This window comes from Cyphellophora europaea, assembly GCF_000365145.1.
Source record: "Cyphellophora europaea CBS 101466 unplaced genomic scaffold supercont1.7, whole genome shotgun sequence".
Classification (NCBI taxonomy): Eukaryota; Fungi; Ascomycota; class Eurotiomycetes; order Chaetothyriales; family Cyphellophoraceae; genus Cyphellophora; species Cyphellophora europaea.
The window spans coordinates 1,213,263-1,233,834 of NW_008481813.1; the positions used below are offsets into that span (position 1 = coordinate 1,213,263).

The following is a 20,572-nucleotide window of genomic DNA, read 5'->3' on the forward strand; positions in this document are numbered from 1 at the left end:
CAACAACTATGGACGGTGCTGCGAGTCACTGGCGAACAGGGGACATCTATCTCTGCATTCACTTCGATTTCAGATCCCTGGAAGGACCACATAGCGTGCAGGTTCGATGCATGCTAACCCCTGGTCTTGCCATAACCCAGTTCGTATGATAGCTTGGCCGCCGAGTAGAGGTAAAATCGGTGTCGAGCTCACGTAGGCGCTCACCACCCCCGCGCCGCTTTTAAGGTCGCCACACACTCGACTCCCCCTCACCTCACCTGCTCCTCACCTTTCACTCACCTTCTATTCACCCCTCGCCCCTCTGTTACACTGTCTCTCGTGACGTGATCCTAACAAAGGCCTTTCAACAGCCTGATAGATTCGCTCAAAGGGATATTGGCCACAGTCGTCTGTATCAGACGGCAACCAACCTCGACGAGTTAACACCTAAATCGCTCATATAGTGAGTTGACTAATGATAGAGCTGAGAGTGTCAAGGATTCTTAGTTTCCGCGCACCAGATCGAAGCAGATAATTAGCACCGTACCGAGTCCGGCAATTGGACTTAGAGAGTGGACGATGGAGAATGTGGCGATCGGAAGTGTCACTAAGTCAAGCAGGAATTGTTCGAAGCACAAAGTGAGTGCATCTATGCCGCTGGGACTAAAGACACTCGTCGTGGAGCCAGGTCGCTTTCACACCAAGCTTCTATCAACATCAAACCTTTATGTCAGAGGAGCCCACTCCAAGATCCCAGAGTACTCGCTTTTCTACGACCAGGTATTGCCCAACATTTCAGCCACGAGCGGCACACAGTTTGGCGATCCGAGGAACTTTGTCTCTATTGTGCTTAACCCGGTCTGTGGGGAGGGCGTGGCTAAAGATAAGAACGTCTCGCTAGGGGTTTTGCTGGGAGAGGATGCTTGGAGTGAGGTTGGAGGCAAGTTGAAGGGCACGATGAAGGATTATCAGGAGTGGGAAGAGATCATACGAAGCACGTTTCGATTTGTAAGATGACGCGGTCTGATCATGTGAAGAAGTGAGCAGGATTACGATTACAATTTATCTGAAGGGGCAGGGTCACAACTAGAGAATATACGTTTCTTGCGATATTGTCTCTCGCATTCTACTCACTCAAGCTATTGATCAACCACATCACATTCTGAGAAAATACGCCTCCTGTATGGTTTCCAACATCCAAATGCCCCTGCACAAAAAACATCCTCCATCCCAGCCACCGCCACCACCAACCATAACATCCAACCCGTCAACCACACCCCGACCCCCATCCCATCCCCACTCCATCCTCAACCCCCTTCCGCCCGCTCAGCTCTCCACCTCCTCGCCCGATCCCTCCTGGAATCCTGCTCCCGCATCACCTCCCTCGCAAACTGCGCCCTCCTCTCCTCCACCGACGCGCCCTCCGTCGGCCTAATCTCCTTCACAGGCGTGCCCGCAAACCGCTGCATGCTCCCAACCTGCTCAAGCTCCTCTTCCGTCCAGCCCTCGCGGATCATGACCTGGCGGAGGACATCGTCGATGTTGGCCTCGAGCCGCGCGTGGCATTCTGGGCAGGTATAGCGGTTGAGGCCGCGGGCGAGGGAGTCGTGGGGACAGTTTTCGGGAGATGATGGTGATGCTCTGGCATCGTCGTCGTCGTCGTTACTGCTGTTGGTGTTGTGAGATGTGTCCTCTGCCTGTGGTAATGGCGCTTGGGGCTTCGTTGCGGGGGCGTCTGCGCCGGGTTTTGGTGTGCTCATGGCAAATGGTGGTGAAGAGAGAGGCGAGGTTGTGGTTTTTTGGTTGAGAGGGTTGTTAGATCGCTCTTTGGGAGGTGCAGTGAGAAGGTGAGGGAGAACAGATATATAGCCAGCATGAATGCTGGGAGATCAGCAAATGTAATCGGCGGTTGTGTAGATCTCGGTAAGATACAGTATGCCGGACGGTATCAATACAGTCCGACCGCGATTGCTTTAGTGCATGCGTGGCTGGGTATCGATTGGTTGAATCGAGATCAAACGACGCGGCATCTGGTTCTAGTCGTCTTGGCAGTTGGGCTTTATATGCAAGTCGTGCATACGTGAATCAGAAGAATTATTCTCTCGAGCCTGAGTTCCGTAGTGTGGTGCTACTGAGTATCGAAAGTAGCAAAATACTTGGTACAAAACGCTGGCACAGAGTTTCGTCTGTGCTGAATATGAATGTGTTTCGAACAGTGTGATACGGTAAGTGACAGAATGCTGGCTCCTCGCCCAAACCAACTTTCAGCAGCGCATCCGTATACTCCGCCTCGGGACGACATGTCAAAACGTTGCTTGATGCTATCTCTTGTCCATAGCGGTCTCTTGATGGCCCTTCCCTGCCCACCAGGACAGGTGCCCCGTAGATCCATGGTTTCGTCTTTCTTAAGATACTTGTCGGTTCGTAGTACTTTTGACACTTCGTCAGCCCGCCAGAACTGTCCAGAAAAGCTGTCACTACTCGCACTAGTTGAGTGCTATCTAGTAACAAGCAACATAGCCATCTTCAGTTTCGCAACCACATGCATTGTTGACTTGGGTGCACTGTAAGCCAGAGTTGCATCCGACCGGTCAGCAAAGGATAAGACAGCGTCGCTCCCCGCTCCAGGAGACACAGTGGGTTGGGGAAATTGACGACCTCTCAAATACCCACCACAAATTCGAATGATACACTCTGACAAAAGAAATGCTAGAGAAAGTTGTCACTTCAGCTCCACTAACTGTCCCAAGTACTGCCATGCACATCTATCTCAGGATGTGCCTCCGGATGACGCTGAGCTCATAGCAGATCTTCTCAGAGCACGAGGTCCGGATCCGTATCACAAAGATCATGCCTGCTTCGAAGCACATGAGAGAAACCAGGATAGACTCTCGTGCAATTCGCTAACCGCACTTATCAACGTTACGGTGATCCTAGGAATGGGCTCAACACGTATTCACATCATTAAAAGTCTATGGGCCATTTTAGATCCCTCAGCACTATTTGTATCAGCTCTCCTCTTTACATCAATTCCGACCATGTTCGTTAGAAGGATCCTGCAAAAGCTCGGGCTGATTCGTCGTGCACCGACGAGTACACCAGGTTCACAGTCTGGCTTACCGCAAGATCGAGGCTCAGTGCCTCGTGGCACGGGCCCCCAAACCCCAGTGAATAATCCTGCAAAAGGCCATCGTCAATTAGACGCAGGCAATCCGCAAATTAGCAATGGCCAAGCAGCAACGTTCCACCCCGTCAACATGCGCCGGAGAGCAAGTCCTGGATACTATTCGGCGTCAGTGGTCACTTCGAATGCTTCCAGGTTGATCACGTTGATGCGCGGCCAAACAGAGTGACCAACGACCATGAGCTGTTCAGAGCACTGAAAAGTTCGTATGGTAGATTGAAGGGACTCTTTCGGCGCACGTTCTCCATTTGGCACCTCAGTCACTGTGATATCATCAAGGTAAGAGTCTACTACTCCTCGATAGAATATAGGGAAAAGCTGAAGTACATCAGTTCTCCAAGCCTGAAGCCTACCACGTTTTCCGCGATCTGAACGGCCCATGTCTGCCATCACCTCAATTCCACGACGACTACGAGTTCGACTCCAAACTGACTGTGCACGAGTTTCATACTGGCTTCAGCCCCTGTAGGGTCAGCTGCCGATTCTTCTTTTTCCATCAATGCGTCCGTAGAAGGATGGGCCAGCGAGTCATTGACCGAATTCCCAAGAAGAAAACCCTGTGGCAGATTGAGCTTGGTTGCCAGCCGGAGGAAGCCTGGGGTCTGAGTGCCCGTGAGGTCCCCTCGGCGCTGCGGGTCACAGTCTACCAGTGCCTGATTCTGCTCGGCCCGTTCGGGTTTTGGCTGTGGTGGCTTCTTGCCGTCGATGGGGCTGACTGGCAGAGTGCATCTGTGCCGGCGGCTATCGTGATTTCTCTTCAGGCCCTGTTCTGGACTCAGCTCGGTCTTCTTAGACTGTTGATCACCACATGATTAGCGCAACATTATTCAGAGGATCCTCTATGAGGTTCTAGACATGCATGTCTCGGCAGGAACTCAGGGTCCTGACCCTTGAAAGCTGGACAATCCCCCGCCGTCAACCGCACACATGCTTCCGTCCGCCTCCGAAACATCACCGAGATCATCATCAGCCGCGGCAATTCCCTCTTTAAGGCGTTCCTCACGCCTGCAGAAGTACCAGAACCATCTTGAAGGGCAAGTGATCCACCACAGGGCAGGTACGCCATCGTCAGTCTTGTCCTGCGACCCGGCTTGGCTCATCCTAAACCTAGGTAAATCTAGCAATAGTTCGCGCAGTGTGGCCTCTTCAATGCCGATTAGCAAATCGACTTGTTGCTCCGGCGGATCATCGTGCTCGAAAGTCGAGCCTACATCGAAGCCAATGCCGACACAAGACCACCGCTCTGCACCATCTGACGGGGAAGCGCGGATGCCAATGACGACACTTCCATCTCCCAATGAAGCAATGATATCGGAAGCCTGCGGTTGAGTGTCGTGAGGAATCAGGTAGACAAAGCCTTGCGCCGGGGCTGGCACATCTGACCTACGTATGCTGACAGCGCTATAGCGGCCTCCCTCCGAATTCGATAGTGGGACTGCATTGAAGAGCGTCAAAGGCCATGCTATGCGACTCATTAACGTTACGTCTCTGGTCTTCCTGCTAGGTGTAGACTCCGAAACAGACGACGATATCTGCAAAGCCGACAGCAGCTTAATGCCCAGTTTGAATGGATCAGTTGGCCGGCAATAGTCCACGACTGACAAGAGCAGATCCCCAGGCGGGAGGTTGTAATCGGCTCTGAAAGGCCATGCGCGGGGCCAAACTCCGAAGACGCCCAACGAGCCGAAGACTCGATCGCGTATGTCGGTGCAGTGCCAGCGACTAGCGTTCTCCAGGTAGTTGCGGAAGTCATTCGAGGAGAATTGGCGATTGTTGCTCGTGCTATAGCGGCGGCGTTCATCGAGAAGCTGCTCGGATTGGGTGTTGCCGATGCACCAGAAGGCACATTCGATGCTTTTGAATGCGGCGGACGGGTCAAAGTTGGTTGTAGGAAAGGATAGACCAGAGACGACGCTCAAGGAGATGTTGCTGTAGAAAGTGATGCGTGGCTCGTCGTCGTTGCGGCTGCTGGCTTCTAGCTCTGCCACGACGGGTTCCCATCTGGATCGCCCTCTGGATTTGCGGAAGCCTAGGAGGAACGCATGCTGGCCTGCTTGAGAGTCCTGGCCAACGAGCGTTGGGAAGACCTCATCGCCCGTGCTGGCCTCCAAGCGCTTCAGTATACTTGCTGGCATGGGGAACTCATCGCACCACCCCTGAGGCTGGCTGAAGACCCTCAGCCACTCCTGGTACTGCACGCGGCTCTCCTGAAACAAGTCAAACATACGCCCACGCACCTGAGTGGGAACATGATCCAGCAAGCAAGACGATCCGCCCACATGGACAACGACCTTTGCCGGAAGTGTCGTCTCTTGTATCATCCAGACGCGAGACCAATAGTCATTGCTCAAAAGCACCCGGAAAGGCTCAGCCAGGTCATCGCGGTAGAGCAAGCGAATGAGATTGTTGAGGTCCGTCATGCCCTGCTCATCCACAGGGTTCCCAGCAAAGACCTCGAGAACCTCGTCGCCGCGCGGCAGCGACTCTCCGAGCCAGACCAGGCACTGCTGACACGAGGTGTAGATGTCTCGCATGAGCGAGACCTGGTCTCCTCGCTCGCGGATGTTGTTTTGGTCGATGCAGACGGCGTCGAGCCACAGCACTCGGGGCGTAGAAGCGTGTCGGAGGCGCCGGAGGAAGGCATGGATGTTGGGGCGGAGCAGGAAATCCTGGTTGTTGACATGAAGGGTTCGCTGGGGCTCGCTGGGGCCCCACATGTACGAAAGCGCCTCGAAGCGTGGGATGGAGTTCAGGGCTACAGGTGCCAAACTGGCACGAAGTGGTTCGCTCCCATGACCAGGCTGGAGTGCGAGCAGGCGGAAATACGTCCCCGTGTCAGGGAGAGGGTCGTGCGTGAAGTGGGGTTGAGCATCCGGCGCGAACAAGGGCTGCGGCTCCGAAGCCATAAATAAGGGGTTTGGCGAGATGCGGTCTTAGGGAGTAGTCATCGAAGCCGAAAAAACCCTGAATGTGACATTGTGTTATGTGCTCCTGTGATTGGGAGACGATCTGTTACTCCCCGACACGAGGGCAATTTGAGCGAGAGATGGATGTATAAACAATAAGCGACGGAGCGGGGCACCAGCCTCCACATCGAGCCAAGAAATGTCTTGTATATTGGCCCAGAAAGGACCGGATTGAGACCATTCGCAGGATGCAATGGTCTGTAGAGTAATGACTACTATCTGGACGAGGCTGTGCTGCTGCTGACCCGTCAGGTTTCGGCACAATTGACGGGCGGGCTTCCCGGTGCTCGCAGCAGAGATCGTTGGGTGTAATCTAATGCGAGCTCAGAGAGCATGCCTATCAATCGTGTCGAACGCCTGGGGATCTAGCGGATGCTAGAGTCACTGGTAGGCAGACATAGTAGGCCGCTTGTGAAAGCAGGAGACCTCCGAGATACCACGAAGCTTGTTGATAGAAAAGGCGAAGCAAGAATTTGAACAAGGGGGCCGGAGGTGACTGGGGGAGTTGGAGGCACAGATGAACAGTCAGGTCCTCAATATGCCCGGTCTTGGGCTTCTGGTTCATCCACCTCAAATACTGACCGGGCTGTCCATGCCTCTCTGCTCGTCGCCGGAGCGATCAATGAATGAGACGAGAGGAAGGAGAAAGGGGCCTACTCGATTGACATGTCATCAAATGCAGCTCTCTCGATACGAGTCATGCAGAACAGGCTTCATTCTTGGGGCTGAGTAGATGACTCAATACGACCCTACATGCGGAAATTTCGGTACGGGTTCATTATTCGATGTTGTAATTCACACACGCTCGAACAGGCTATCGAACGCGACGACAATGCGTCCGTTGCCGTCTTATACCACCACCCAATGCCATAGAGAAACAGCTAACGGGCAACATATTCCCATTTCAGCATTCCAATGTTTGTCTGGGAGCTGTTGTGCCTGGAATAGTAGGTCTTCAGGCCGGGAGAGAACTTAAGCACACACGCCCAACTCATATTGCCACGAAGAAGACAGTAGTCTCTTGGGGTGTCGTGGCGACAACGCGCCGCATAAAGTGCTCTGGAACATTGCGTCAACTACATTTCTGAAGAGGAATTGTTTCGTGGCTCGCTCTGCAGGTTGAATTCGGTAAGTTCACCAATAGACATTGATAGTACTTTGGCGAGGACCACACAGCCGGACCTTGTAGATCTGGATTCTCTTCGCAAGATCTCATTCTCATCACGACAGTGGGCGCTCTCGCTCCTGTCTCACATTGTCCCGTTAGCAGCAGCTTCTCTCAATTTGCCAACGTGAACCAAGATCTTGACCTGATTGTCTTTGTCTTCGACGAGAGCTTTGAAGCCTTCATCCACCTGATCCACAGCTAGTACTTTGGTAATCATGCCTTTGGGTTGAAGTTTTCCTGTCGCAATCGCGTCAATGACCGCCTCAAAATCACCTGCCGTGTAAGTGACCACTAAATCAGCTTAGCATCAAGCCATTCTAAGGATTGCTTCTTCGAAGGTTTACCCGCCTGATACTTCCGCTCTCCGAACAACATATCCATCATGTCCAGGGCCACGCGCTTTGCGCCCCACAACGCGATATTGACCAGGGTCCCACGAGCTCGGACAGCTTTGATTGCATAGTCAACTGCAACCTGGACACCGGCGGCATCGAAGCCAACGTCAGCACCATAACCCTTGGTCAACTTCTTGACCTCACTGACAGCGTCCTGCGAGGAAGGGTCAATGACATGATGTGCGCCAAATTCTTTCGCGAATGTTCGTCTTTGTCTCGATACCTGTCAAGAAAGTCAGCCACCAAACAACCACTGCAAGGACCGTTTACCTCGGAGACGATGATGTTCTGGCAACCTTTGCCGCACAGAGCAAATACTACGGCCAGTCCAATTGGTCCGCCTCCCAATACCTGCGGAAGAGTCATTCCAGGCTTCAGTCACGAGATCGAAAGACCTACCAGTACGCTATCTCCATCCTTATAGGGTGACACAGCAACAGCATGCCATCCAACGGCAAGTGGCTCGACCAGTGCACCAATATCGAGCGGAAAGTCGTCCGGGAGCGGCTTGACCGCACTGGCTGGGACGCAGGCATACTCGCTCATGCCTCCCGCTCCTCCAGACAGCCCGATGAAGCCGAATTGGGCACAGCAATTGGGTAGACCTTGACCGCAGTTCAGGCAGTCCTCATCAAAGATGATGGGCTGGATGGCTGCCCGTTGCCCTTTCTTAAGGCCTGCCACGCCCGTCCCAATCTCATCAATCACTCCGCTGAATTCGTGGCCAAGCACAACTGGAGGGCCCTCGCCCGTCAACGGATGTTTGGTCCCAGGCTGAGGAATGATATGAGGGCCATCCTCATATTCGTGCAGATCCGAGCCGCATATCCCACAGTATTCGGGCTTGATGCGAACGTAACCCGGCTTGGTCTTTGGTATAGGGATCTCATCTATGCGTACGTCCTTGGCGGCGTGAAATCTCGCCGCTTTCATCATCGTGTCTGAACCCATCGACAATGATAGTCGAGTATTTTGGCTATATATTTTCCTCTCTCAGAAACTACCTGCTCTCAGCGCAGATCGAGTGGTTGCTTACCATATAGGCATTGTATAGGTCGCGCTGCCTGGGGTTCTCGGGATATATTCTACGGCTTATTCTCATGCCCCTGCCAAACCGATCCCTCGTGTCTCTCCGCAATACGCTACGTATGCGATCCAGACAAGCACATTGGCTTCCTGCAAACTGCATACCCGGCTGCATTTGGACTCCGATCAGCCGTCCCGATGGGACAAAGCCAGAAAACTGTGGACGCCGGTTGCAGGCATGGACTCTCGATCAGCTGCCCTCATTGCCGTACAATCCGATCTGCATCCTGTTTCCGCTCCAAGTGAGCTCACAGTGCGCGATCTGGAGCAGGTTGTGGGCTCGACTGCCGATCAAATTCAAAGCCGACTCTACTACGTCCACAGTCTTACGCAGCCAAAGTTTCTTGCTGCGACCGTAACCCTGACTTCCTCTCCAGCTCTCGAACCATAGGTCAGCCATAAGCAAGCATTCAAAGTGTCCATTGCTGATTGGTGACGATAGACGAGACTTTGCTGGAGCTGCGGATCGGCACCCCAGGTTGAGGAGCTTCCCCGCAATGAACAAGCCAATCCAATGGTCCAGAACCGAGGATCCCTCTTCTCTCAGACGATGAGTCTCGTGGGTTTGCTCAATGAACTAGAGTCGCCCGTCACGGCCATTTCGATCCCTGCATGCGTCGTGTCCTTGAGTTTCGAGATGCCATAGTAGGAGAATCGCGATATCGCTCCGATCCAAAGTTCGAGACCACCATGACCGATTCTCGGGACTTCAGGGCGATGCCCTTCGAGTCAGACCCTGTGTAATGGTCGATCCCGGTAATACCGCTGCGTTCGCCACCCGACAGCTCATCTATAAGGTCTGCTAGGAAGCCCTGCTGCTGAACATTTAATCCTCAGATTCACACAAATACCTGCCCGGTCAATAGCCAATCTAAAACCGCCTCCAGACTCACAATTCCACCCAACTCAACATGGCTCCTGGCGTCGACACCGAAACACAGCCCCAGGCACCCTACAGCAAGGCCGCCAACGGCAACGGGGCCGTCGACCGCGTCAAGGCCAACGAGCTGAAGGAAGACAAGATCGCCAACAAGCTCGGCGCTCAAGACATGTACATCGACGCCGAAAAGGACACCGACTGGTACCATTGGACCGGCTCCATCTACGTCAAGCCCTACCGCTTCGAGAACCGCTCTGGCACTTACGTGATCGCGCTCAAGACGGAGCCGCACGCCGAGCTCGGCAAGCACCGCCATCGCGGCCAGGTCAAGGCCTACACCATCAAGGGTAACTGGGGGTGAGTCTACTCTTTTTCTCCTTTTCGCCTTGGGTTCCGAAACACGACCCACCCCCCCCCCCACTCCCTCCTCAACAACGAAGCCCCACCTTTCCCCCCTTCACCCTCTCCTTTGAACTGACATTGGCATCTTTCCCGCCAGATACCATGAATACGACTGGACGGGCAAGGCCGGCGACTACGTGACCGAAACCCCGGGCACCATCCACACGCTGTACATGGGCGCCGGCAGCCAGGTGATTTTCGACGTCATGGGCTCCATCGAGTTCTACAACGACGACAACACGCTGCGCGAGATCATGGACGGGTTTTCGTTCTGGCGCATGTACGAGGAGCACTGTGCCGAGAAGGGCGTGGAGCCGAATCAGGGGTTGTGGTACTGAGATTCTGATTTGAGCCGGAGTGGAAACACGATTTCGATAAATGAAATGTAAAAAAACGATACCAATTGACGATTGAAAGGCAAAAAAGTCCTTTGAATTGGCACATTTGTCTGTCCACACAGTTGGGGTTATTCAAATTAAATCATGCTTGTCTTGCGTTCCTCAAAGATAATCCCGCAGCAGTAGCGGTGGCATCAGTGGTAGCAGCGGCCAGCAGCATGATGCATTATGCTCTCTACATAGATTACCCAAGGACACTGCGCCTGATGCCAAGACTTCTCAGGCAGTGAATGTCTCGGCACGTCCGACGCCAAACGCCAATGCCAACCTCTATCATGACAAGCCTCGCTTCTTCCAATGCACGAGCATCTAGGTTACTTCGGAAGTTCAGTGAATAAATTGGAGTGTATCCGATGCAGAGCGGTTGAGAGAGAGCATCATGACCGGGAATGGTAATGTGTGTAGATTTTGGTGGATATAGTTGTTGTCCTGATGCCGTGAGTACCCGTACACGGAGCGTGGCAGACAGACGTTGCTTGTAGGTCATGCGCAACTGGAGAACTTGTCCAGGTCAGGTAACAAATGGGAAGGAACAGATCTAAAGTACCAACATTGTCATGGTGCTTCAAGTCATTGGAAAGGATCTGCCTGATGAGACGTCCAAGCCATCACGCTGCACTTCTCAAGCCGCCCTAAGCGACCGACTCCAGTTCAGATCCCGCTCTAGTCGGCGAAAGGACAGACCCATGGCAGCTTCTTCACCTTATCCCTTGCTCGGTCCCAGATCAGTTGAGGTTTGTCAGGCGCGCAGCCTTCCTCGTCGCCTCTATCTTTCGGTGGTCGGGGGTCCACTCTCCAGATTCTCTTGCTGTTCAATGTCAGCTGACATCAAACGTGGGTGTGCGGAAATGCTCACACGTTGTTATTTCTGGTGAGTGTAGGAAATTCAATGGCTGCCTGATGAGATGGTCAGCGCGTTGCCAGTAATCCGATGAACCGCTCACCCATAGCGAGTCGTCCTTCCATCCTTTGTCGCTGGGTGTGAGCACGATCGACTCTGGCTGCTGGGATGCTAGGGCCATTGACTGAAAGAAGCACTTCTCGAATGTGGAAAGCGCATCTGCTCCCCATTTGTCCTTGTACTTTTGGGCGTTCTCGCGAATGAATGCCGACTGCGCGTTGAGCCCTGCGTACAATGTCAGATCAGGCAGTCTCGCCAAACATGCCGTGTTCCTCGAAGATGCGATGAGACTCACAGTACTGATTGACGCACTTTCCCCACCAGTAGTACTTTCCCGCAAAGCCATTGGCGTCCAGCCAGCCGACAACCCATGACAGACTGGGATCTTTACCGGGCGCGAGACTTGGATCGTTGAGGTTGCTGTAGAACGCGACAAATTTGTCCTTCGTGGCCAAGCCGCCAGGCTCGTCTTGCATCTGGGAGATCAGCTGAGAGGTCGTGGGGAAGTCAGTGTCGCATTCCCATTGTGCAGTCTCGGTGTTGAACTTGCATCCTCGCTTCGTCAGGGGGTGGGTGGGGACATCCGTAAGGTTGCCCAAAGGTTCGGTTGGGAAGGCCACAGATACCTCGAACAGCGCACAAAGCAAGAGCAGGACCAGGGCGAAGCTGCTGATTAAGGCCGTCGACGCCATCTTGGGTACTTCGCTCGTCGATTTGTTGGCCGATCAGGAGCCAAAGCGCAGGAAGGTAATGGCAAAACGAAGGAGCTAGATGAAGCAAGAGCAAAGAGACTTCAATCATGACTGCCTGTTGTTGTTGGTAACTCCTTCATGTCACTGCTCCCCTGAGCAGGTGCATCCGCAATTGACCGATAGTGAAGCCAGATCGATCTGTGTCGCGGCTGGACTTTGGCAGGGTCTGATTCTAAGGAGTGTACCTCCTGTCTCGAGCTGATTCTGCTGACCACCTATCGCTGGTAGTGTAAGTTCGTCAGGAGCCCAAATATCGCTTCTGTCACTGTAATATGGGCAAAGAATTGAAAGTACGCACGCCGGCTAGCTAAAATCTCACTGCCTGTGAAGTCGACCAACCTAAAGTCCGCTTCCGCCTTTCTGTGGCTCCCTCTGGAGAAATAGTCTGTTGTCAGGTCTTTGGTGCATCTGTCAATGGCACATACCGAACACCCATTGTCTTCTCCTTCTTGACCTTTCCGTTCTCATCTTTGTCCACCACCCAAATCCACTGGCTCCCCCAGCCGCCCTTATCCTCCACGGGAATGAACATACGCCCCGGACTCTTGAGCTGATCTACCAGCTCCTGATGCAACTCAAGCGCCGCAGCACCCACATGAATAGCATCGTAGGGCCCTGCAGCCGCATACCCTTTTCTCCCGTCTCCCGTCACGAATTCCACCTTGCCAGAATCCAGTAGCCGCCGTCCCTCCTCACTCTTACGCATGTTCTTCAGACTCATATCTGTGAGACCCTTGATATGGTCAATACCTACCACCTTACCATCTCCTGTGCCATCGCCCCCGCACACCACATTCGCCAGCACATGTGTGAGGTAACCCGAGCCACACCCCACGTCGAGCACTCTCGCACCCTTGTTTTCCGGCATAAAGCCTAGTAACGATTCCGCAGCAGAAGCATGCATATGTGGCGCAGATATTGTGGCCGAGAAGCCAATTCCCTGTGGCGAGTCTTCATAAGGAGAGTGAGGGGCGTAGTGCGCGCGATCGACGCTGGACATGGCATCGCGCACCCGTGACGATGTGATGAGATGGCCCTTGTATAGATTCTGGATCAGCTCGGTGTTGGTGCGCCCGGAGCACCGCCAGGCAGCCATCTTGGGTGTGCTGCTGATGTGGGGAGAGAGGTGGTTGTACGTGAGAGTCCCGAGAAGGAGGGTGCTTGCGAGCAGGATGGTCCGTGGGAGGGTGCGTCGGGGGAAGTGCATACAACGGTGCGACGTTGGAATCTGACAGGAGTAGTAGTTAGTCTTATAAGTTATACGGCAGCGTTTGCTCGTGATGTGAGTGGATGCGTGATATGCAATTTCTTCAAGGGTAAGCTGCACGAGGTGTTGGAAACATTACGGTTGATTGAAGTCATCGGATGCGATATCCGACAAGGCGGGGAAGGAGCGCGGGGCTGCCAGTCCGCCACCAACGCCGCCCGGATAGCGTTAAATGCATGGTTCGCGGTACCTGGAGAATGCCACGGCGGAAGTTCACGAAAGTGAAAGTGGATAACAACCGAACTCTTATCGATGCCCTTGACTAGGCCATACAAATTTTCATCGTCAGCAACCACTAACGCCATGGCTAAGGATATCCATCTCAAGTCTTCCCCTTCACACAAGCTCATACACGACCAGCAGCTGCAAGCGCGCTCTTAACCTCGCCCACCAATTCCGATGTCTCCTCAAGACCAATAGATATACGTACCAAATCCGCTTCGACACCCCAACTCGCCGTCCAATCCAACTCGCCATAGTGTGCCAGAACTGTATATGGACAAGCGAGGGTGAAATTGGTTCCGAGACTGGGCCCCTTCTGAACCTCGAGTGCGTCAAAGAATGCCACAGCTTGTTCGTGGCGGAGGAAGATGACACTCAGCAAGCCACCGTATCCCCCATTTGCATTGCGGCAAGCATCATAGTTGGGCTTGGTAGGGCTGTACTTGGGATAGTACACCGCTTTGACGTTGACGTCGTCCTTGAGAATGGAAGCAACGGCTTCTGAGTTAACATTGACACGCTCGATCCGGGACACGAAGTCTCGGGAGTTGCGTTCCATGAAAACCGCATCCTCGGCCCAGTAGTTGTCTTCGTACTCTTTGTCGATGGTCTTGCGAAGGGTCTGGTACATCTTACTCCGCGGATTGAGAATACCACTGCCACCCATAACGTTGGTCTCGCCACTGAAGACTTTGGTTAGACTGCTGACCACGACATCGGCATAAGGAAGGACGTTGATATTGATGAGATTGCCAACAGTTTCGTCAACCACGACGGCGAAGTCATACTGGTCTGCAAGCTGGCGGATACGCTTGAGGTCAGGCGATTTGAGAAGAGGATTGGAGGGGAACTCGGTGAAAAGAGCCATGAACCGTTCTCCGTTCTGCAGACGCTGTTCGAGGTCATCGAGATCTTCAGAGGAGCCAAAGCCGTAGAACTGACAACCAGCTCCCCACTTCTGGAGAATCTTCAAAGTATCGATGTACGGAAAGCCGTAGCAAACACTTCTTCGCGGCTCCTGATCGTTAGCCTGTGCATGTGCGAGGAGGATCCGGTGAGTGTTGAAGATCGCTGACATGCCTGTCGGGTACAGGAAAACGTGATCCTCAGTGAGACCCGAGAGTCTACCGTCCGAACTTCGGGAAGGCTTTCCAAGTGCCACTTCTAGTTCCGAATCTTCTGTGAGACATCCGGCAATCCTTCGTCGGATGGCTATCTTGGCCTTTTCAGCAAGCTGCATGTTCAGGTTTCGGCCGAACCGCTCCTCGACGAAGGTGGAGTAGTCCCTGTCTTCAGGAATTGGTCCGTTGGACGGCGTCTCTGGCGGATTTACTAGGAAGTTAATGTTGTTTTGAGAACCACCACGCTGATACCTTCTGGGTCCTTTCGTGTAAAGACTGTCGGAACGTATTCTTCCTGGCGCAGCGACCGGTTGCAGGAATCCATCTCTCAAAGCCTTGAGACAGAATTCTCCACGTCGACTGGAGACACCATCTCCGGTGTGCTGCCAGACCTGCTTAGCGACACCAAAGTGCTCTTTCGGAAAGAAAACGCAGTAGACTCCTGATAGCACTGTATCATGTTCGTTGCTGCTCATCTTGGGCTCCAGATTCAGTAGTCGCACAGCAGTGATTGGGATATCCTTGGCTTGATCATAAAAGAATCTCTGACAGCGCTTGGCCGTGGCCGGCGAAGGGAACAGCATGACCGCCTCGTCTCCTTTGCCATATTTATTGACAATTTCCCTTGCGAGCTCCTGGATGGTCAGATGTATAAAGAATCGTGGATAGCCAGTCTTCATCTTCGACAAAACCCATTCCTCGCCCTCCTCGTAGCCCACATTGGCCTTCCATGACGGCAATGACACGCTGACCGCGTGAGGATCGTTAGGGACTGGAGCACCTACTGCAGCTAACATGGTGGTATCGCGTTATTATTGTCCTGATATCTGACATGGAGGAGTCATACTTTTCCCCCTAATGTTACGCCTTCCTCAGCCTTCTAGCGCGCCGAGATCGGGAATGGCGCGCACGACCGCAGTGGATACCCGGCTGACGAGTTTCTCCGAGCCGACATGATTTTTTGATCTTTACCAAACTCAAAGCTGCTGGAGGCTCGAGAATACTGTGCAAGGATCATCCAAATGTTTGTGGGTTTCACAATCAACTTCATGTCGGTGTCAACATTGATAGTCTGAGAGCGGTTCGTTCGACTCTGATCCGACAATGTCGCGCAAAAGTCATACTTCGTCTGCGCCCAAACGGCGGAAATTAAGCCACAGTTCAGATGATGAAATCAAACATGACAGATTCGCTGTTTTGAATGGGAACACCTCTTCAAGTGAGCATTCAGGCGGGGATGAGTCAGGAGACGAGGTTCCCGAAACGTCTGCACCATCAAAGTTGCAGCAACATACTCGAAGACGCACCCAGCGGCCCTCTGCTGCGCTTCCTGCTGGAGGCGCTGCGGCCGGCTCTCTGCTCACTGCGCAAATCAGTGAATTGTTGGCAGAGAACACGCCAAACTACGATCTACGGCATCCCAAGATCACCAAAGTCACAGAGGTGGTCGTTCGAGCAATCAAAGCCCTTCCTCAGCAAGGCCCGTTCAATCTAGTTGAAGCCGAGAAGTACGCTCTCGAGCATGGCAAGGTCGCCATTCCGTTTCCGTCACCAAGACCGAGCAAGGATTCAAATGTTAAGTACGAATACGCTGTTCCTGCTGCTATTACCACGCGAAGTCGAACTGTGAAACGCATGAGTATCAAAGGTTCCGAGGAGGTCGTTATAGGGGTACAGATGCCTGCTTCGCTGTTGCAGGAGAAGGACTACCTGAATCTGAGGGCCTTCCATAAGCGAGCCTTTTACCTTGCTCGAATTGCAGGAGGGCTCAGCGAAGCACTGCGATCCGACTTTACCTTGCAGTATGAGTGCTTGGATGGATTGGATCTCGTCCCTGCCGTCATCCTCACGCAGAATGTCAAGGCGACGAAGTCTCGGACCACACGCTATTTTATCAGCGTTGAATTTCCTCAAGATGCCTTCCAGGCAGTCAAAACCCTCCCGAACAAGAACTGTGTGAGGTCTACACAGCAACCTGCTTCGGGCGATGCACTTCCTACACCATTCTACAACAGCTGTCTCCAAAGACAAGCGTCTCAAAACTACTACGACGACTTAGTAGCAGCGGCGACCAGTCGTTGTCCTGCAGTACCCGATGCGAGCAAACTGGGTCAGCTATGGCTTGCTCAACGAGGCTTCGGCACGAATTTGGCCCAAGGCGGATTCGGTTGGTGGGAGTGGTCGATCATGTGCGCCTTGCTACTACAGACAGGAGGTCCTCGTGGCCAGCCGTTGTTCTCTGAGAGGTACAGCAGTCTGCAACTCTTCAAAGCCATGGTTCAGGTACTCGCCACACGCGAGCTCACCGAGCCGTGGCTGCTGCGAAGCGATACCCTTGATATTGCGCAATCTGAGGTCCCGATGCTTTACGACGGAAAGACAGGCGTGAATGTCTTGTTCAAGATGACAGGTGCTTCCTATCAGCATTTGCGGCATTGCGCTCAGCTGTCATTGACAACCGTCAATTCGAAACAGGAGGACAGCTTCGACTCGACGTTCATCCGTCGATATGCGGACCCGTGCCTTCAATTTGATGAAATCCACACCATGGACATTGGCTCACATTCCAACGCTCCTACCCAGAATGATGCTGTGAACAAGCTCTTCAGAGTACTGAAGCGCGGCTTGGGTGATCGAGTTACACTGCTGGACATCCAGCGACCTTTCCCAGTTACTTGGAAGATTAGTACCCCGTCCCCAAAGGCGAGGGCTACATCCTTTCAAGTAAGGCTCTTGGTGAATCCGGATACAGTGTCTCGCCTTGTGGACCACGGCCCCTCAGCAGAGGATCAGGCAGCGGCGACAGAGTTCCAGCAATTCTGGGGGTCCAAGTCTGAGCTGCGACGCTTCAAGGACGGTAGTATAACCGAGAGCCTTGTATGGGATTCATCCGAGCCAGTGACTCTCCAGATTATTCGACATTTACTGCAAAGGCATTTCTCTGCCGATCCGAAGTTAGTTGCAACAGGAAGTAGCAGACTTGATGAGAATGTTCTGCCGGTCACCGCGGTCTCAGCAAAGGATGCTTTCACGCTTATCAACCAAAAATTTCAGGCCCTCACATCGACACTCCATTCACTATCCGATCTTCCCCTCCCAATCCGTTCGGTGTCTGCAGCATCATCAGCGCTCCGCTCCACTACCTTGGCGCCGCCTCTTTCGCCCTCCACCGCCACGCCAATCTCCATCCTCATTCAATTCGACTCTTCAGGTCGTTGGCCCGACTCGCTCCCCGCGATTCAGCACACCAAGATTGCCTTCCTCCTCAAACTTGGCGATGCACTCTCAACAGCAGACACAACCCTCACTACACGCGTTGGCCTCGAACACACCTCCACTGCCACCACTGGCCATTTCAACACCGCCTACCTCGACCTCATCTACCCATCCCCGGCTCCAACGCTCGCACCACTCATCTTCCGCCTCCGCATTCACCACGACCGCGAACTCCATCTCCTACAGACCGCCCTCTCCGACGACTCCCTCCACGGCGCGATCCGCGACTCTCTAACATCAGCACTCGCGGCTCACAAACGCGACTTCCTCGCGTCCCCCAGGCACACGACAGCCTTCCGCACCCTCCTCACTCGCTTCCCCGCCCTGTCCCCCACAATTCGCCTCCTAAAGAAATGGACCTCCTCACACCTCCTATCCCGCCACGTCCCCGAAGAGATCCTCGAGCTCATCGCCGCGCACATTTTCGTGCACCCGGCTCCCTGGGCGACACCCGCTTCGCCGACCACCGCCTTCCTGCGGTGCCTGTGGTTCCTCAGCACGTGGGACTGGGCGGTCAGCCCCTTGATCGTGGATCTGAGCGTGGGCCAGGAAATGGGCGCGGAGCAGACGGCGGAGCTGCGCGCCCGCTTCGCGGCGTGGCGGAAGCTGGATCCGCAGATGAACCAGGTGAGCTGGTTTGTGGGCAGTAATGTGGATGAGACGGGTGTGGCGTGGACGGCTGGGGGAAGAGTCGAGAAAGTTGTGGCGGCGAGGGTGGCGGCGCTGGCTGGAGCTTGTTTGGAGGTGGTGGGTGGGCAGACTGCGGCGGGACTGTCGCTAGAAGTGGGAAAGACGCTGTTTGTGAGCCCATTCGAGGAGTACGACTTTTTGGTGATGTTGGACAAGGAAGCTGTGAAGGGTGCGGCTGTGGTAAGGCGCAAGGGGAAGGAGAAGTATCGGAATCTGGAGGTTGCGGCGGAGACGGACGTCGATGTAGTCGGTTTTGATCCTGTGGAAGACTTCTTGGCGGATCTCGAAGCGGCGTTTGGGAACACGGCGCTGTTCTTCTATGGCGCGAGCGGCGACGGTGGGAAAATTCTCGCCGGGGTTTGGCGGCCGGGCGTGCAGGGGCGGAGAGAATGGAGGGTCAGATTGGGTTGGTCGAGCGTGCCGATCAGCGACAAAGTTGCTGAGGATGATGATGATGGGAAGGAGATGTGCGAGTTCAACAAGATGGGCATTCTGAAGGAGATGGAGATCATAGGGGAAGGCTTGGTCAAGGAGATCAAGGTACAGACATAAATGAGCTCGCAGAGGTGTCCGGATGGCGCCTTGAAGCTCTCTCTGATCAATATATGTCTATTGCTATCAATGGCCTCGGTTACAAGCCTAGGCTTGCTTTTGATTTTGTCCAGCATATTGCATATGGTACACCTGTCCTGAAACGGGGCTTATGCTTGGATCCAAGTCAGGATCGGAAACGGGCAAGACTTTCTGGGCCCGCTGGTCTTCGTCGGAGTGATATGCGGCCTCTTTGATCGTAGCTGGATCTTTCAGAATCTGGTCTTATTGTGGCTCGTGCATTCTTCGTCACGACCCTTGAATCGCCCGCAATGTGGGATTGCCTTTGGCTCGACGATCGGCGTTGCTAGCAATCGAAACATATTGGATCATATGATCTTCCGATCTGGATCAACCTTGTCAAACAGCTCCATCGTCTTCTCGTACATGGTGAAGACAATTCCGCCGCTTAGCGAAAGTCGGCCCAGTCTGGGTAACGCGCCTGACCAAAAGACCAAGACACCCTCGTTCTTGAAAATGTTGGTGGCGCACGCGAAGCTGTTTTTGTAGAGCCGCTTGGCCTCCAGACTCTGCATCCTCGTTTTGATAGTGTCCAGTGGCATCGTAGCATAGACCGTCACCAGGCCAGCCATGCTTCCAATGGCGAAGGTGCTTATGGAGCCGAGTTTCTCTCCAGGAGCAACATATCCTTCCGCAAACTGCTTGATACTCGTATAGGTGCTGAAGCGAACAGCACTATTCGCGGCTTGCCTCGCCGTTGTGGGAACGAAACCCTGAAAAAATCCCCTGATGCCTTTTTCCCGCGCTATCACACCACTGCCATGAAGAAATCCTCGCATCCTTGGCTGCGCCCTCTTTCGATCATCGATGAGCTGTGTCTTTATACTCTCGAATGGCGTCACAGCAAGTAATGACTCTGTTATGCCGGCGCCAAATCCAGCCACCACTGTTCTTGGTCCGGAAATCTTGCCGTCTGCATCTGCTAGGAGGCTCTTGTAGAAGTCGAAAGCGACGAAACGGACACCGGCTTTTATCGAGTTGCCAATAATCAGCGTTGTGCATCCGGCGTACCATTCTCGGGAAGGAAACCGAGGCCATGGTAGTTTCTTAGAGTCAGGTAGCCGGCGATTCAACTGCGAACGTGTCTTTGCGAACTCGAAAGGGTATGTTATGGAGATCTCAATTGCGCCGGCAGTCATGCCTGCTATGATAGACCGTGTAGCGCTGGGTTTGGACTTCGCCTGTTGGTCGGCGGCAACGGTGTTGGCCGCCATGGCGGATTCTGCAGACTGCTGAGACAATCAAGGATGTTAGTGCTGTCGGTCGGCTCGCC

At 53.7% G+C, this 20,572-nt stretch overlaps 10 protein-coding genes across 10 annotated transcripts; 3 read left to right on the forward strand and 7 right to left on the reverse strand.

The window, feature by feature from the left end:
• Window positions 1–630: 630 nt before the first annotated feature.
• HMPREF1541_07547 (uncharacterized protein) lies at window positions 631–996 on the forward strand (the record flags this gene model as incomplete). Its single annotated transcript, XM_008721871.1, has 1 exon — window positions 631–996. The coding sequence occupies one exon, from the start codon at window positions 631–633 to the stop codon at window positions 994–996; it is 366 nt and encodes a 121-aa protein (XP_008720093.1).
• A 290-nt stretch (window positions 997–1,286) lies between these two features.
• HMPREF1541_07548 (uncharacterized protein) lies at window positions 1,287–1,739 on the reverse strand (the record flags this gene model as incomplete). The annotated part of the gene is made up of 1 exon (XM_008721872.1): window positions 1,287–1,739. One exon carries the CDS (start codon window positions 1,737–1,739, stop codon window positions 1,287–1,289), a length of 453 nt encoding a protein of 150 aa, XP_008720094.1.
• A 2,299-nt stretch (window positions 1,740–4,038) lies between these two features.
• On the reverse strand, window positions 4,039–6,069 carry HMPREF1541_07549 (uncharacterized protein; the record flags this gene model as incomplete). The annotated part of the gene is made up of 1 exon (XM_008721873.1): window positions 4,039–6,069. The coding sequence occupies one exon, from the start codon at window positions 6,067–6,069 to the stop codon at window positions 4,039–4,041; it is 2,031 nt and encodes a 676-aa protein (XP_008720095.1).
• A 1,310-nt stretch (window positions 6,070–7,379) lies between these two features.
• On the reverse strand, window positions 7,380–8,643 carry HMPREF1541_07550 (chlorophyll synthesis pathway protein BchC; the record flags this gene model as incomplete). The annotated part of the gene is made up of 4 exons (XM_008721874.1): window positions 7,380–7,588; window positions 7,642–7,915; window positions 7,963–8,043; window positions 8,092–8,643. 4 exons carry the CDS (start codon window positions 8,641–8,643, stop codon window positions 7,380–7,382), a joined length of 1,116 nt encoding a protein of 371 aa, XP_008720096.1.
• A 1,046-nt stretch (window positions 8,644–9,689) lies between these two features.
• Window positions 9,690–10,398, forward strand: HMPREF1541_07551 (uncharacterized protein; the record flags this gene model as incomplete). Its single annotated transcript, XM_008721875.1, has 2 exons — window positions 9,690–10,015; window positions 10,158–10,398. The coding sequence occupies 2 exons, from the start codon at window positions 9,690–9,692 to the stop codon at window positions 10,396–10,398; spliced, it is 567 nt and encodes a 188-aa protein (XP_008720097.1).
• A 723-nt stretch (window positions 10,399–11,121) lies between these two features.
• HMPREF1541_07552 (uncharacterized protein) lies at window positions 11,122–12,051 on the reverse strand (the record flags this gene model as incomplete). The annotated part of the gene is made up of 4 exons (XM_008721876.1): window positions 11,122–11,266; window positions 11,315–11,355; window positions 11,403–11,584; window positions 11,655–12,051. 4 exons carry the CDS (start codon window positions 12,049–12,051, stop codon window positions 11,122–11,124), a joined length of 765 nt encoding a protein of 254 aa, XP_008720098.1.
• Window positions 12,052–12,502: 451 nt separating this feature from the next.
• Window positions 12,503–13,207, reverse strand: HMPREF1541_07553 (protein-L-isoaspartate O-methyltransferase; the record flags this gene model as incomplete). The annotated part of the gene is made up of 1 exon (XM_008721877.1): window positions 12,503–13,207. The coding sequence occupies one exon, from the start codon at window positions 13,205–13,207 to the stop codon at window positions 12,503–12,505; it is 705 nt and encodes a 234-aa protein (XP_008720099.1).
• A 517-nt stretch (window positions 13,208–13,724) lies between these two features.
• On the reverse strand, window positions 13,725–15,518 carry HMPREF1541_07554 (uncharacterized protein; the record flags this gene model as incomplete). The annotated part of the gene is made up of 1 exon (XM_008721878.1): window positions 13,725–15,518. One exon carries the CDS (start codon window positions 15,516–15,518, stop codon window positions 13,725–13,727), a length of 1,794 nt encoding a protein of 597 aa, XP_008720100.1.
• Window positions 15,519–15,825: 307 nt separating this feature from the next.
• On the forward strand, window positions 15,826–19,239 carry HMPREF1541_07555 (uncharacterized protein; the record flags this gene model as incomplete). Its single annotated transcript, XM_008721879.1, has 1 exon — window positions 15,826–19,239. One exon carries the CDS (start codon window positions 15,826–15,828, stop codon window positions 19,237–19,239), a length of 3,414 nt encoding a protein of 1,137 aa, XP_008720101.1.
• Window positions 19,240–19,607: 368 nt separating this feature from the next.
• On the reverse strand, window positions 19,608–20,513 carry HMPREF1541_07556 (uncharacterized protein; the record flags this gene model as incomplete). The annotated part of the gene is made up of 1 exon (XM_008721880.1): window positions 19,608–20,513. One exon carries the CDS (start codon window positions 20,511–20,513, stop codon window positions 19,608–19,610), a length of 906 nt encoding a protein of 301 aa, XP_008720102.1.
• Window positions 20,514–20,572: the final 59 nt, after the last annotated feature.